The sequence below is a fragment of the Echinops telfairi genome, unplaced genomic scaffold, assembly GCF_000313985.2.
Source record: "Echinops telfairi isolate 266 unplaced genomic scaffold, ASM31398v2 ScPeMD7_7420;HRSCAF=8458, whole genome shotgun sequence".
Classification (NCBI taxonomy): domain Eukaryota; kingdom Metazoa; phylum Chordata; class Mammalia; order Afrosoricida; family Tenrecidae; genus Echinops; species Echinops telfairi.
The window spans coordinates 26196535-26212930 of NW_022111320.1; the positions used below are offsets into that span (position 1 = coordinate 26196535).

The 16396-nt window shown below is 48.5% G+C and overlaps 1 protein-coding gene across 1 annotated transcript in view; it reads left to right on the top strand.

Moving 5' to 3' along the window:
* Positions 1 to 16396, top strand: part of OSBPL10 (oxysterol binding protein like 10) — a 375692-nt gene that overhangs the window by 135065 nt on the left and 224231 nt on the right. The window contains exon 2 of the mRNA XM_045297679.1: positions 4040 to 4107. Within this exon, the coding sequence (XP_045153614.1) occupies positions 4040 to 4107 (68 nt within the window). The remainder of the gene's footprint in view (positions 1 to 4039; positions 4108 to 16396) is intronic.

Sequence of the window (16396 nt, forward strand, 5' to 3'; positions counted from 1 at the left end):
AGTCAGCCAGGTCCTAGTGAAAAAAGGCAAAGAAGGGGGGGAAAAAAAAACCGAAAAGCAGCTACCAATTGATTTGATGGAAGGGGATTCCCCTTCCAAACAATGACTCTCTCTCCATCCCTCCTCTCACATCCGTGTCCACAGATCCAGATCCTCATCAATCCCAAGGTATGGGCCATACTGTAACTGTTAAAAGCTTTTTAAATGTTGTGTTTCTTACTTAAATTATATAACTTAATTTTGAACTTATTAACTTTGAAATTTCTGTGTAATGTTTTATATAAAAAGCCAAGATTAAGGTAAAAACGTGGTAGGTGAGAACGGAGTAATCCATTTTCAGTTATTTCTTAAGGGAAAAATTGATTCAGAATTTGACTGCATGGCATCCTGATACTCCTTCTAGAACGGATTAGTGTCGGTGTTGAGGTCTGGGGTTCTGCTGTAGTTCCTTTCTTCCACAGCACACACCTTTTGTGACCGTGTGATGTTCAGCAGGTGTGCTGCCTTCCTTGTGGGAGGTGTGATTGCTCACGTGTGCTTGGCAGTGAGATAGCTTGAAGCGGGGAGGGGAGTCTGTGGGTTGAAGTGCAGCCTGGGTTCCTTCGCTCCCGCCTCTTCTCCCAGCCAGGATTTCCAGAGGATGTTGACCCCAGGGACTTTGACCTCAGTGATTGTGAACTGCCTGGAGGTTGCGTGGTGGAGAGTTGGGGAGGAGAGGAGGACGGGACAGTCCTGACCTGGCCGGCCCATCCTACATGTTCCAACTGCTGGAGACTCACCTGAGCCCTGAGAGCTAAACAAGTCCTTCCAGCAGGTGGTTCCGCCACTCTGCCCCTGCTGGTGCAGACTTTTCGGGACTCCCTCCCTCATCGGTGCTCCTGCACACTTTTCAACCTCAAACTGTCCTTGCACTTGAGACCCCAACCACGTCTGTGCTGCAAGGATCACTCAACCCTCAGCTCCTGTTGTCTTCTCTGACATTCTCAGATTGGATTCTGAAGGGCTAGAAAGAGGATAGGTTCTCCACCTTGTCCTGAGCGAAATCAGTGATCCCAAATCCCTATCTTGTAAAGCAGTAGGGTCAGCCCTTGCAGAAAATAAAAGTAGTTCTCTTTTCATTAGATCCTCTGGGATGTGGGAGCGCTGTGCTTCCATGTATACCTCCAGACTCGCTGCCATCGAGTCAGTCCGACTCATAGCGACCATAGAGGTCAGGGTAGAACTGCCCTTATGGATTTCTCAGACTGTAACTGTTTATAGGAGTAGAACGTCTCGTCTTTCTCTGGAGGAGCAGTTGGTAAATTTGATCTGCATACCTTGAGGTTAGCAGCCCAACAACCTGAAAAGTGACACAAAACCTCAGCCCTCTCCCTCTACAGTGTGTGTAGCGAGCTGGCAGTCAATCGCGTGAGCATCAAAAGGCAGTCCGTGTTTGTAAAGCTGTATTCTGTGCTGAGCGCTTCATTCACGCTTCCATCATGGAGTTTGAATTTCTCGTTATTGGAAATGAAAAATGTAGACTATCTTAAGCATCATTTTTAGTGGGGTGTGTGTAAGAGCAGACCGCTTAAGTTAGCCTCAGCAATTAATTCCTAAATTCTTCACTAAAACAAGGATTTAGAAATGTGTTTGTTGTTAACGCTCATTTAATAGAGTGATATGATTTCATCTCACTCTACTTCTCATGGGCCCTGCGTTGTCATTCCCCCAAACAATGGCTAGTTAGTAATACAGCTCTGTGCTTTTGATCATCCATGAGCTTTTCAGAAAACTTGCAAATTTCTGGGGGGTCTGGAAGCATGGCCTATTTACCAGTGCATGTTCAGCATCTAGTGTGTGATAGGGTTGCTAAAACTTTTGCAAGTATTGAGTGTTGTCATCCTGTTTTAAAGATTTCCATAGAGCTGCAGGGAGCGGAGAGGTTCATGTTCCACTACTGCTTAAAATGTGCCCCCTGGAAGAGAGGCCTGGGGATCTGCTCGCATGAAGATTACAGCTCAGACATCCTTGTGGAGTAGTTCTCCTCTGGATCACTCGGTAGTGCCATGAGTCCGAATTGATGCCATGGCAGTGGGGTGGGCGGGGCATACTTCTGAAGGGATGGGGTACCGGGAGATGAATGAAATGGCACGGTATGTTCGTTCATTCGGAATCGTGTTCCGTTGTGACTAATGTTGGGTGCCATCAAGTTGGATCGGATACAGTGACTGTCAACAGTCAAAAGTATAACTGAACAAAATACAGCCCTGCCCTGCACCATCATTACAACCATTTCTTATGTTTCAGCTCCTTGTTGCAGCCGCCGGGGTGAGTTCATCCTGTGAGGGTCATCGCCTTTTTTACTGACCAAGCACCATCCTTCTCCAGAACAATCTGTGTCAAGAGGGTTTCAACCACCGGGTCCCCAACCTGGCTGCCAGGACAACCACCTGGAGAGCTTTAAAGGCTCACCTCAGCGGTTCAGTTGGTCAGAGTGCACACCGGGGATTGGGCAGTATACCATCTCCAGGTGATTCAAAGGGGCGGCTTGTGTTTTCCATCCCCTGGAAAGTTGTGGAAATGTCTCAGGGTTGGAGCCCAGATAGCACATCCCCTTTGTCCAGCTTTCTGGTCTCCCGTCACTGGAGGGTGGCCGTACTTTCCTCGTGCAAGCGGACGTGGAGATTTCCAGCCAGCACATCCAACTTTGAGAGAGCAGGTGGAGGGCAACAGAAGTGTCGTGCGTCACCTCTTCTAACTGGAATTTAGAAGGCCACAGACGGTATATCTAGATGGAATACAGGTTGGAGAATATGTTCTGAGAGTGTGCTGTTCCCAGCTTAAAAAAAGAAATTTTGTTTTGTTTTTTGAGAGAGAAGAGAAAATAGATATTTTGGTGGGCCACTAAGCTCTTTCTGTCACACTTGATTTCCAAATACCAGTTAATCCGTGGAAGATCTTGAATTCAAGTCAATAATTTCTCCTCTGTTGTTGAAAGGGCTGTCCATTTGATGCCCACTCATAGCGACCCTTTAGGACAGAGTAGAACTGCCTCTTAAGGAAGCAAACCTTCAGGTCTCTCTCCTGCAGAGCCACTGTGTGGGTTCAAACCATCAACTTTGTGGTTGGCAGCTAAACTTTGAGCCCATGCGCCACCAGGGTTCCTTAGTCTTTCCACAACTCCCAATAAAATTGGAACGCGAGTATTGGAAAGCAGCTGGTGGAGTTGCACAATAATTGCTTTCAAGAGTAGTTATTTCCCTCTCGGGTGTGCTGTCTCAATAAGAACTGATTTGCTTGACAATAAAATTAGGGTCTTGAGAAGCCCTCAAAATGGGAACCATCCAGAGATCTGTGTCTGGTCACAAATAAGACGTGTTCATTATTGTTTTAACTGACACTCCGTTAGCACTCAACTGCCTCCCTTTTCATTAAAGAAATTAGGGTGGTAAATTCTATGTAGCAAAACAGTGGCTGTTTCGGCCATTTTTATGTGACCCAGTCAATGAGATTATGTTCACCACGTTGTGGAATCATTAGCACTATTCATTTCCAACTTTTTTATCGCACGTCACAGGACCTCAGTACCCCTAAAGTAACACGTCCCCATTATCCTCTCGGATCTGCTTCTGGTAACCACTAATAGAAAGTTTGGTCTAGTGTAGGTATTTCCTAGAACCAGGCTCATGCACGATTTGTCCTGAATCTGACCTATGTCACCCAGTCTACAGTTTCTCAATCCATCCATGGTGGTGTAGGTTCCAGGGCCTCGTTTCTCTTTATGGTTGAATTACATTCCGTGGTGTGGGTGTGGATCCGGGTGTGGATCCCCTCCATGTGGAGACGGTTTGGCCTTTTGCGCCTGGTTCTTTGAGTGGGACCACACCTGAGGCCAAGGGGTAAAGGCTATCCAGCTAAGGGGATCACCTGGGAGCTGACGCTAACTGAGCTTCAGTGGCCTGGGGGTGGGCCAATGAAAGCCCAGGAGGCGCAGTGCCTCATGGGAACTTTGTGAGCAGACACTCTACTCTCAGAGAAAGGGTAAACTCTTCCCCTCGATCCTTGTCCCAGGTCAGGTGGAGACAGCAGCCCTGGGGATAAGAGATTGGAAGACTGGCAGTCCTATGGGTGAGAACCCTGCATCGGGTGGCAGGGAGAGGTGGGAGGGAGAGAGGCGGAAGCTGGCGAAAGGAGGAGCCGGCCTCCAGGGAACGGGGAAGTGGCTGCAGAGCAGTGTGAGAGGAGGGGGCTGAGAAAGGTAACATACTTAGGGTCACCGGAAGCAGCTTTGGAAACTCTGCCAGGAGTGCTAGGGGGCCTGTCCCTGCCTGCCCAGCCTGTGTCCCCCCAACCCCACCCACACCCCCACGCCCACCGTGCACGGGTTGTCTTTAGAACAGGTCTGCTTGAGAGTTGCCATGTCGTTGCCAGGGCTTAGCTTCAGGCTGCTGGCTGAGAGCTGGGCCAGCCAAGACGAGCCTGCCCAGGGGAATGAATTGTCAGACTTTCCACCATGAAGGTGTCTGAGGGAACACTGACTTCTGTTTGTTGCGCTCTACTTTCTAGGTGCGCATGTTCTGGGAGCGTCGGCTCTGTTCTGGTTCTGAGGGGAGGAATGTGCGGTCCGTGTGCAGCACACTGTGTGTGTCGTGTTTGGTCCTGTGAATGGGTCTACGGGCGTACTATGTACCCTTCCATCTCACGTTTGCTGTTGGTCTCTCTCACCCAGTGCTCATCTCTATTTGCATTTGTAATTTTATTTTCATCTTCATTTGCATTCTCAACTCTAGGATTCTTGAATAATTCACCTGATTTTTATCTTACTGTGGCTTGGGTGACAATGGACAGGCAAACCAGTTTTCCATTTAGCAGTGTATTCACATTTTGTTTTGTGACTTGGTGGCAGTCCCCTCCGTGGGCCACCACACATCCTTCTTCCTCCGTGGAGTCCCAGTGTCTCTCTCTGCTGTCTCAGCCCTTTCTGCCTCCGGAGTTTCGTGTTGGGGACAAGGGCTGACCCTTTGGGTTTTGCATGGTCATTTGTTCTAAGGAGCACGTTCCTCGTGGGCTATGCTGTCCACTTGATAGGCCTGTCTGCAGTTTGGCGGCAAGGTGAGTCACCTTTGCAGGGAGTGGGTTTAGTTTCAGGTGTGAAGGATGTCAAAGGGGAACAGCACAGCTGCAGGTAATGACTCAAGGTCTTAACAGGATCGTTTACGTTTCTTGCTAATTGGGTGGGCAGAGTGCAGAGACATCTCGAGAGACAAGGTCGGAGCGGGGAGGGAAAGAAGAGGCCGCTAGCAGGGGCTTGGAGGCAGTTTAAAACAAAATGGAGTTCCTCATGCTAAGCTGGGTTACTACACACTGGCAATAGCTCTGCTTCCTGTCGAAGCCCAGACTGGTGGCCACCTGGAGTCCCAGGTATGTGGCAGGAGAAAACAGTTGACAATGGAAAAGCGTGAGTGGGTGTGATTTCGATTATTCCAAATGTCCGTCACCTGCAGATGTGTGGATGTTTCCTTCACCTGGAGATGCTGTCCCAAAACGCCATCCCCACCATAGTCTGTAGTTGTAAGGAAAACACCAGTTTTAAACCAAAAGCTTAAGTGTCTGCAAAGTGTCCTGAGAAACTTCATCCATTGACGACCATGGTCTGTGAAGCGCTGCCACTGTTGAAGATCATCTTCCTGAAGGCTCTGGGACAAACTATAGATCCGAACAGAACTAGTCATGGTGCTTCGAGCAAAGATGGTAGGTAGCAGTCTTTCACAGCGGACCGGCTGTCAAAGCGCCCCTGGGTAGTCTCCGTGAGACTAACTGCAGCTGCCTTCCCGTCTGGCTTCCCCATGGTGAGAGCGTTGCTCTGGATCTGAATCCCAGTGGTTCTGGGTTGGAACCTCCCTGCCATGAAATCCTGTTAATGGTTCTTCCAAGTCCCCCCAGTACAAGTCCTGCAGCATACAGTTTAGGAAGAAGGGCTTGCCTTCCGGAAGGCACAGGCCACTGGCAGCACCAGCACATCACGGCCTCAGACTGACTGTCCAAGGCCTTCTCTTCCAGTTGGAAGGAGCGCAGCTCTTCGTGAACACCGAGCTCTGCATGGCCTGGTATTTTGTACCCCAGGGCATCACCTGCTGGAGGAGGGGGGGAGGTGGGCGTGTGTAGGGCTGCGGGGGAGTCTTGGAAACCAGCTCCTCCAGTGTGCAGGGGCTTCCGAACTTGTTGGGGAAATGGGATTTGGAGAGCATAGCATTTTCCCCAAACCCTTTGAAGCCACCTCTTCCTTCTTGTTGTTGCATCAAGGTCTTGAGCTCTGAGAAAGCCAAGGCTTTACTGCCCTCCAGCACTTAGCTAAAAGTTGAGCAAGGAAAACATTTCCCTGGCCCTTCCTGCCCGTTAAACTTCCAGGCCTGCATTTCCCTCAGTGCCCAGAGTGAGTTCATATTGGCTGGGCCGCTACACCCCAGGATCCTGGGGCCCTCCTGCCCAGCCCATTGAGGGCAGCCTGGAGTGGACAGCTGCAGGTTTTCCTGGCTTGTCCCACCCTGGCTGAGCTGCAATGCCTCCATTCTTCCGGGAGGAGACACGGGAACCAGTCCCGGGCAAGATTACCAGAAATTCTGCATCAAGTTCACCATAGCTTTGGCTTTGCCCTTGTTACTTCCACTGGGGGTCCTCTCCAAGCCATTTCCCAAGCAGGAGCTTTTCAAAGTGTGGCTCTGCCCTAGCCTAAGTTAACGCTCCTCCAAGCCTAGTAGGCCCCACCCGTTCTCTCTTTTATGTCTGTCCTATAACACACATTTCCTCATCTCAGCTACAATCAGATGAAAAATTTTTTTATTCTACCCACTTTCATCCATAACATCTTTGCACTTCCTGTTTGCTCTGCCTGGAAAATTCCTCCATTTCTCCTGATCCTTCAGAGTTCAGGCCCTGTGCCCTCAGGAAGCAGTCCTTGAGGTTCCTGGTCAGACAACTACTCAGTTACTCTTCTCTAGCGCAGCTTGAGTGCGTATATTTGTACCTGGTTTTGTTCGAGCCCCATTCTCCACCCTCACAGGAGAGCTGGGGCCTTGTTTGCCAGTCCTCCAGCCCCCAGCCCCTACCCATTGCCCTTGGATTGATTCTGACATGTGACTTTCGTGAGTGTCAGAGTAGAACTGTGCCGTAAGGTTTTCAATAAAACAAAACCTGCCATTGAGTTGATTCAGGCTCACAGTGACCCCAGGGCAGCAGTTCTCAACCTGGGTTTTGCAACCCGGGGTCGCCCGATTCATAACAATGAAAATAATTTTATGGTTGGGGGTCACGACCACATGAGGAACTGTATGAAAGGGTTGCGGCAGGAGGAAGGTTGAGAACCGCTGGGTTGTTATAATATCTGTAAGAGTTCCCAATAAAAGGATTAATTTAAAAATACAAAGAATTTTGCCTTTAAAAAAGAAGTGGCCCTGACAATAAAGGCGGCAGGTTAGCGTTTATTATCACTGTCTCTGTAAGTAAAACTGGAGTCACTCCACTTTCCCCAGTGCACAGCAAAATACAAGTGTTTAGAGGGACTCTGTAGTGCCCATATTTCTCGGGAAACAAGGCCGTTTGACTTGAGAAAAGTACATTTTAAAAAAATTCAGGTTTATGGAGGTAAATAAATTCATCCTTTTTAAGACGATAGTTTGATAAGCTTTGACAATGCGTATGGTTTGTAGACCTACCACCATGCACAAGACAGAATATCTCCACCATCCTAAAAAGTTAAATTTATTTCTTTTTATCAGTGTGAAGCAATACGCTTCAGGTTGTTTAATTATTCGAATCCTCTTTTGCTGCCTGCTTTCGCATTAAGTTGATATTTTCAATTTAGCATGTAATTTTTTCTTTGCTAAATATTTTTGAGTTGAACTCCCGCTGTGGGTTGCTGAGACACTAACTCCTTACTGGAGCAGAAAGCCTCCTCTTTCACAGGCCATCTCAACCCACTTACCAGGGCCCCGCAGGGTTTCGAGAGCAGATTTCTTTACAAAGTAAAGTTCCTGTCGTTTTCCCCTGGTGCCTCAGGGTAGACATTCATGTTCACATCCATAACCTTAGCATAGTGCCTCTCACATAGCAGGCACTCTACTTTTTTCCCCCCCCCAAATCAATTTTGGGACTAGAACTTAAAAAAAAAAGTTGTGCTTGGGTGGATTCTCTTAGCCCTAACTTGAATGAATACGATTCATAATGCTGTATCCATGTCCCAGGACCCATTTAAAACTGACTACATTGGGAACTGAATGGGAGTCCCTGGTAAAGAATACAGCTATAGCAGCTCCCAAAAGAACAAATGGACCTCTTTTTAGGTCGGTCTGTCAGCATTGTAGCAAATTAACCAATCTGCTGATGATAATGTAACATGAGCATGTGCGCTTTTGGAAGGGCTTGTTGAATGATCTATCGGCACATAGATGGTGGAACAGCCTGCCAGAGAATTAGCCAGCTTTTCACCTTGCAAACGTGGAAACCAAGGCTCACTGAGGGTGAGCATCCTGACCAACATCGGAGACCTGGGAGCCTAGTGTTCTCAGGTGTGGCTGGTGGACGGCAGATCCGCCTCACCTGGGAACCTGTTAGAAATGCAAATGTAGAAAGATCAACCAGGTCACACTCTGGGGGAGGAACCTATCAAGCTTTGTTTGAACAAAACCAACCAAATCAAACTTGATGCCCAGTGGTGATGCCGACTCTGAGCGACCCTGTACTATGGGAGGGCTGGCCCTCATTATGGGAGTAGAAAGCCCTGTATTTCTCCAGCAGAGCAGCTGGCTGGTGGTTTCGCCCTGTTGACCTTGGGGTCAGCAGTCTAACTCGTAACCATGATGCTGTGCGACTCTGAACAAAACTGCAGGTGATTCCGATGCCATAATTGAAGGTTGAGGACCACCGAGTTGGGCCACAGTTGACATTCTGACTCCCAAATCACATCTTTCCTCCATGCTCACGCCCAGTAGTTGCCTTCTGCTCTGGTACTGGAGGCTGGTGGGGGCCGCCCCCACCCCCCCAGCAGGGATTCCAGGCTAAATCTAGGAAGAAAGGCCTGATGGTTTAATTAAAAAAAAAAAAAAAGCCTAAACCTTTTGGATCGCAGTAGAACTCTGCTACCTGCAGCAGGACGGGGGCATAGTGTTTGGACAAGAAGGAGGGCCGGCTAAAGTGTGTGAGTTGAGGTGCATTTCAAGCTTACAGGACAATGCAGAGAATTGACTGTCGGCCCCACCCAAGAACCGATCTGTGGGCAAATTCCTGGCCTTGATAGCTAGAATGGAAATGTGAGTCGTGACCTGAAGACCCACCTTGGGAGATTTAACGTTTAAACTTTAAAGAGTGGAACCCTGCGTTCAGAAGACGAGGACGCGATATCCCGAAAGCCTGCATCCTGGAGATGCCTCAGTTCTTGCGTGCGGTGTCTTTGAAAGCGGATGGAATCTGCTAGTCCATCGAATCTAAGGGCAGTGCTTCGGTCTCGTGTTCCGGGTGCGCCTTGGCTCACGCTGGCGCCTGACCAGGCCGTTCCCCAGGGCGCCTCTCCCTCAGCAGGTGCCCCTTTCCTCCTGGCCGGGCTCCTTGGCTCACGTGAGCACCAGCAGAACTGGAGCAGCTGACCCGATTGTTCAGGAAACGCCCTGCCAACTGATTTTGTCACATTTCGGTAAATATTTTCCAACCACTTCAAAGTGACAACCAGGAAAGGCACTGTCTGGGCTGTCGTGATTCTCTCAGACCTAGACAGAGGAGGCTCTCGGGGAGTTAGGACAACTGATGCGTTCTGTGGCGGGCAAAGCCAGTAAGAGTTGAGCCCCTTGTGGGTCAGCATCATCCTTTAATTTGGAGACTGAGCCCTCGGGTGTCTGTTGACTGAGGCATGAGCAGGGGAAAGTGACCCAGGAAATGACCCGAGGAGCCGGGTGTGGTGTAAAGTCTGCTCTGGACTTCTGGTGGGTGGGGCTTTAGAGATTTTCAGGTTTTCCGTGGCTTCTGCATCACGTAGGCAACTTTTTGAAATTCACATTCCCGATTTGCGTGGCCTTATCACAGAGATTCTGACTCTCCAAGTATCCGTTGGGATTTAGCAATCTGCATTTTTTAAAAGTTTACTCTGACTTTTTCCTTTTAATTAAAAAATCGTTTTCTTGGGGGCTCTTACAGCTCTTAAAGCAACCCACATTATTTTTTTAATTAGCTCTCCCAACTGGTTCAGAACCAGAGTTCTGAACACACCCAGGCTGTGCGCATGGGCTAGGGGGTGAGGTAGAGCTACTTTCAAAATCCCTGTTTTATAAAACTATCATTACTTGACTTTTAAGCTTCTTTATGGGTTTTTTTGTGTGCTATGTATCTATATACTTGAGTATAAGCTGACCCGAATATCAGCTGAGGCACCTAAGTTTACTACAAAAACCGCATAAAAATGCTGAAAAAACTTGGCTTATAAACGAGTATCTACGATACTTAGCGTTTTATTTAGAGATGTGTTGGTGCTTTTATTTATGGTTTTGCTTCCTGTCTTGCTGCCACACTCAGCTTAAAAATAGTCACACTTATTTTATCCTCAACACTTACTGTTGTGGATTTTACTGTAAGTCTTTCACGTGTCAAATAGTTGCTTTGCTATGAGGTGTAGTTACAGTGTGGACCTACAAGTGTTTGTGTGGGGAGCGCATTTGTTCTTTTTTTAGCTGACATTATGGAAGATGTTTGATGTATATTTTGAAAAAATCATATTCTTCTGGGAGTTTTAATGGACAGGTTTTAAAATAAAGCTTATGATTACATTATTTTTCTTCTTTGTCCTCATCTGATGAGTTTTGGCATCTGTTTTCTGCACTGGAATTTATATTCTGCATTTCAAGCTTGTCTTTATAATCACATCTCGGACTGCGGTGAGGTGTGAATTAATGTGTGCACGGCATGCAATACACAGAACGTCAGCCAAATGCTACCGTTGTTACACTCATTAATGGTTCAGATTGGAGTTTTTTAAAGATTCCCAAATAAGCATATATACTTATCCTATGGACTGGGCCATATTAAGTTTTTCTTTATAGATTTATAATCCAACACGTTGGCATTGCGTTCCTGAGTAATAATGGATCCTGTTCTAATGGAATTCTTCTGTACTTGAAGGCTTTTTGATAACCTAGCATCTCTAGCAGTGTGTTGGAATCTTTATTGCAGCTGTTCTCCACCTGTGGGTCGTGACCACTTTGGGGTTGTGTGTCGAACAACCCTTTCACAGGGGTCACCTGACTCATAACAGTAGCAAAATTACAGTTATGAAGTAGCAACGAAAATAATATTATTTTCGTTTGGGGGTCACCACAAAGGGTTGCGGCCTTAGGAAGGTTGAGAACCCCTGCTTTATTGTATGTTTGGGGCTTAATGGCAGTGATGGTGGGAATTTCTGGTCACTGGTTGAAGGGGAGGGCAGTGTGCAAGAAGGCCACTGCAGTTCTCCAGTGATTGACAGTATTCCAGGCTTCAAAGATTGACGAGGCCGAGATTGTGTCCGGGTGTTCTGCCTTGACATCTGTTGTAAGGTTTTGCCTGTAGGGTCTAGCATTGTCTCTTCAGGAGGACTTAGGAGTGAAAGTCTCGAACATGTGCCCTTCTCTCTAACTGGCCTGAGTTAGAGACTGAGTGCTTGCTATGAACTCATTGGAGGTGACGAGAGGGATCAAGAGATTGCAGATCCCACTGGGGACGATGTGTAGTTGCTGTTCCAGACTCTAGTGGCTCCAAGGAGAGCTTTTAATAGTTGATTGATCTCTGAGGGATGGGAGGAATTTACTTAAATGATGGATTCTAATAATTTTGAAGACTTAAGTCAAACTCGGGGAAAGTTCTTTCCGCCTTCATGTATAGAACTACGCTTACTGTGTTTGGTTTTTCCTCGCTTTCTCTACACAGTAGATTGGAGGTTTGAGGAACATGCTACTGCTACCCTGTTTCCCCAAAAGTAAGACATCCCCTGAAAATAAGACCTACTTAGTTTTGCGTCTCGCTGAAATATAAGGCACTCCCCCAAATAAGACTTCCCTGAAAATAAGGCCTCCTGAAGCTACCGTGACTCTGGACCATAGTGGCGGGCGCTGCCGTGCAGTTCACTGTTGGCCACAGCTCAGCCGGAGCAGACAGGAAGTGCGAAGTCGCTTCATAAAACAATAAATGTGTACTGTATTCTTCATGGAAAAATAAGACACCCCCTGAAAATAAGACCTAGTGCATCTTTGGGAGCAAAAATTAATATAAGACACTGTCTTATTTTCAGGGAAACAAGCTAGATCTCAGAAATGGCCGTTTTCAGTGTCTGTAGGCTGAGGGGAATTGGAGACCTACCTCCACAATCGATTTGTTCAGCACTTGAAGCTGGTGTCCTATTAGGCCTGGGAGCGCGGAAACAGGGTGGAGGGAATACCAAATGCTGGGGCCAGTTTGGTGTGCTGGTGGGGGCATGGAACTGGGGGTTTAGGTGGCGTCGGGTACCAAATCCTCCAACTTAAGCGTAGGACGGGCTAAAGGACAACGTCGGAGCTGTCCTTGTCAGGACTGGGCAGGGTGTGGAGGCCTGAGCAGAGGCCATGTGGGTGGTCCTGGACTGCAGGTGCTAATAAGACAGAACACCTGGGGAAGTGAGGTAGGGCCCCGTAGGAGAGAAACATGTCCCTTAGGCTGTAGGTCACCCAAGAGCTTGGCCCTCATCCCCCCCTCTCACTTGAGGAACGGTGCATTGTGTCAGCAAGGAATACCCAGGGCAGGGCGTTCTGTGGTTTGAGCATTGGGTATGGAGATGGTGATACTGAAGGTCTTGAATATAAGCCGTCTCTGACGCTGTCGTAAACGCGAATGATAACATGGGCATCCGAGAAGGCGTCGGCTCAGCTGGCAGGGAACAGTGAAGAGCTCCTGTTCCCAGGCCTTTTACGGTTTTTGTCATTTTAATTTCCACTTTGGCAATTGGATGAAATCATTTAGCCCTTTGTCAGTACCGGCCTGTCTAGCAAAGTTTCTCTTCCAAGGATTCCCCCCCCCCCCAGTTCCATTTTGTTCTGTAGCTCACTTTTGGCATGGAACTGGGATGTCTGCCTGCCATGAACCAGCTGCTTCCTGGGTTGGGCTGGCGGCTGGGAGTGTGCGCCTGGACCCCGGGCCTCCCCTCACAGTAAAATGTGGGGTTTGTTTTTAAAACTTCAGTTTGATCCTGAAGTTGAACCTTAATGAAACTGGCGGGCAGATGGGGGGAGTTAAAGGGCTGCAAATGCCCACAAAATAACTCTTGAGAGATGCAAGATTTGGAAAGCACAGAGTAGTTTAGGACAATTGTTTTGCATGTGAGTGAGTGAGTGAGTGTGTGTGTGTGAGATTTGTGTTTCTTAAATATAGTGGAGTTTGCCTGAGGGACAGATGACTTATCCTTAGCCCTTCCCAGAACGGGATCTCCTGCCTGCCGTAGCTCCCAGCTGTGGAATTGGGCAGGGCAGGGGTCAGCGTCTGGGACCACAAAGGAAGAGTTCCCAGTTGGGCAAATGGCTAATGTGCTCAATTGTTAATCAAAAGGCTGGAGTTTGAGTCCGCCCAAGGGCACCTCCCGATAAAGCTGACCATCTGCTTCTGAAAAATTCCGCCCGTGGAAACTGTGGAGCACCGTTGCCCTAAGCCATGTTGGGGTCGCCTTGAGTTTGCGTGGACAAGATGACTAGCCGCCAGGAAGCCGGTCTCGGGCAAATGAAGATGGCGTTCTAGGTTTGATTCCCCCTTTGTCATTCTTTCGCCCTCTCGACTTGCTCATGTGGCAGGCGGGCTCTCTGAGTAGAATTAAATTCATACTTCTGTCAAGTTGCACACTAATGAGGTGCTTTCTTTTAAAGGCAGGAGCTGGGTTGGCTTGTCTTTGGAAGGGAGGACCTTTGAGAATGTTTCAGGGTTTTTTCTTCTAGCAGTTTTGTGAGGCTTAATGGAGCCTGTGCCAGAAATCTGGTTCCCTTTCCTATTGTGAATGGGAGCCAGGACTTTGAGCCCTAGCAGCAGGCACCAACCAGCAGTGCTTGACAGAGCCGTCACCCTGTAGGAAACCAAATTCAATTTCTTCCCTCTCAGGGGATGTGGCCAGCAGGTACTGGCCTTCTTAATGCCGTATGGGCAGCTATTACCTGCCTGCGACCCAAGCTGTCTTGGCTCGGAGGCCACCCTGAGAGCACACTGCTCTGATGTGGTTTCCAATGATGTGTTTTCCCGTCCGCTCCTTCTCTCTTCCAAATATGATCGAATTTTTAACTGACCTTAGAAGAGGGGTGAATTACTGATGACCTTCCTTAGGCCCATGTGATTCAGGCCTGTGAAATTGCATTTAAACTATTTTAGGAAGCAGTGGAAACATTTTTTTCCTCTCCCATCTGAGGCAGGAGGTTAGATTTAAGGTGTCCGCTAGGAATCTGTCATGAGAACAATCAATGTGTCCCCATATCTGGCATAATGTGGCACCGTGGGTGGTTCTGTTGCCTTTACTGAAAAGAAAAAAAAATACAACAAATAAAAAAATACGCATTCAGTTTGTTTCCCTGGACCCGTTTCTGAACAATGTCCTTAGCTTACTGTTTGAACAAGACACTGCACTTGGGAAGCCACGGCTGGGGCAGTGGGGAGGTGACAGGTTCCCAGGTGAGAAGGGGATGGGAGCAGTGAGGAGAAAGGGTAAAGCCTTCTTCTATTACAGAGGTTCTCAACCTGTGGGTCGCAACCCCTTTGTGGGGGTCGAACGACCCTTTCACGGGTGGAACGACCCTTTGACAGAGGTCGCCCAGTTCATAACAGTAACAGAATTACAGTTGTGAAGTGGCTACAAAAATAATGTTATGGTTGTGGGGGGGTCACAAGATGAGGAAATGTATGAAAGGGTCACGGCATTGAGAGCCACTACTCTATTACACCCGACCACACGGGACACAGGAATGAATTGCAGTTGTGGGCACATTGCTTACATCTTTTCTTTGACGCTGATTTGTGATTCCCTTGGCTGCTGTAGAAATGGCACGCTTGTGCATGGGTGGGGCGGGGTGTACGTGGGGACCATGGTGTACTGAGTTCCATCTCTATGCTCATGAGGATAATTGCTGCTAATGCTCGGACTTGCCAGGAGCCCTGTGCGCTGCGTAGCTGGCGCCCCGTGCCATTAATATAGGTCAAGCTGAAAATGGGCCCAAAGAGAAGGCTAAGGAGGAAGTACTTAAGTAATTCCCCCGTTGGCTAGTGAGACATTCTCCTGGGGACTCTCTTGTTGAATAGAGTTTTTGCTTCATGTAAGAAGTAGGAACAGATTTCAAGTAGAAGGTGGGGGGGAAAAGGTTTTTGTTTTGTGATGAGTCAAGGTAAGGCAGTGACTAGAGCAGACCTCCCCATCTGAGTGTGGGTTCATCAGGTTTCCTAGTTGTGAGCCTTGCTGATGGGGATGTGCCTTGGTGGATAACACTTGCCCAGAGGTGACACAGGGGGCCAGATCAGTTATAAGGTTCCGGGATTGCCCCACAGGTGATCTGTGTTGTCACCTGGACACCTGCTTCTGCCCCTCCCCCTGCTCCTACCGCCCTCCCTCCTTCCCTTCTGTGTGGTGTACGGACTAGGCTGACATTCTGCTTCTAATTTTTTGGCTGGCGAAAACTTCCCCTGGGGTCCTTCCCCTGGGATTTCTGATTCAGCAGGTCGGTAGTGGGGGGCCCAAGACTATATGTCGCGAACAAGCTCACGGGTGATGTTGATATGGCTGGGCCAGGAACCACACTGTCCTACCCTGTTTTGTGACACATTTTGTGTGTCTTGATTGATCTCTGCCAGTCATGAGAAGTCCCTGAGTGGTGCAGATGGTTCGCAGGGTAACAGAAAGGGAGGCTTATCTCCTCGGAGGCCCTTCGGAAGAAAGGTCTTCCAGGTGGTCTACGTCTGGGCCGAGTCATCAACAACTATGGAGCACAGTTCTACTTGGCTACCCATGGCGTTGAGACACGCTGGCATCGACTGCCTGTAAGTGGTCTTGTTTGAACCGAGAGAACCAGAAGTGACTGGAGAAGAGGGCAGAAAGGGGTGAAACCGTCCTGGCCAGACCATGTGGCATGATGGGCACCGCTAGAAGTAGTTTCAGAGGGGAATTGGAGTTTTGAAGGAGCGAGAACTGGACCCACCCATTGCCATTAAGTTGGTTGGGACTTGGGAGACACCCTATGCGGACAGAATGGAACTGTTTCTGGAGGTTTCCCGGGCTGTAGATCTGTTATGGAAGCAGATGGACTCTTTCCCCACCGTGGAGCCATTACTGAGTGAACTGCTGACCGACCCTGTGGTTGCAACCCTATGCTTAGCCTGCAGCGCTGCCAAGGCTCCTTCAGAATTGGTC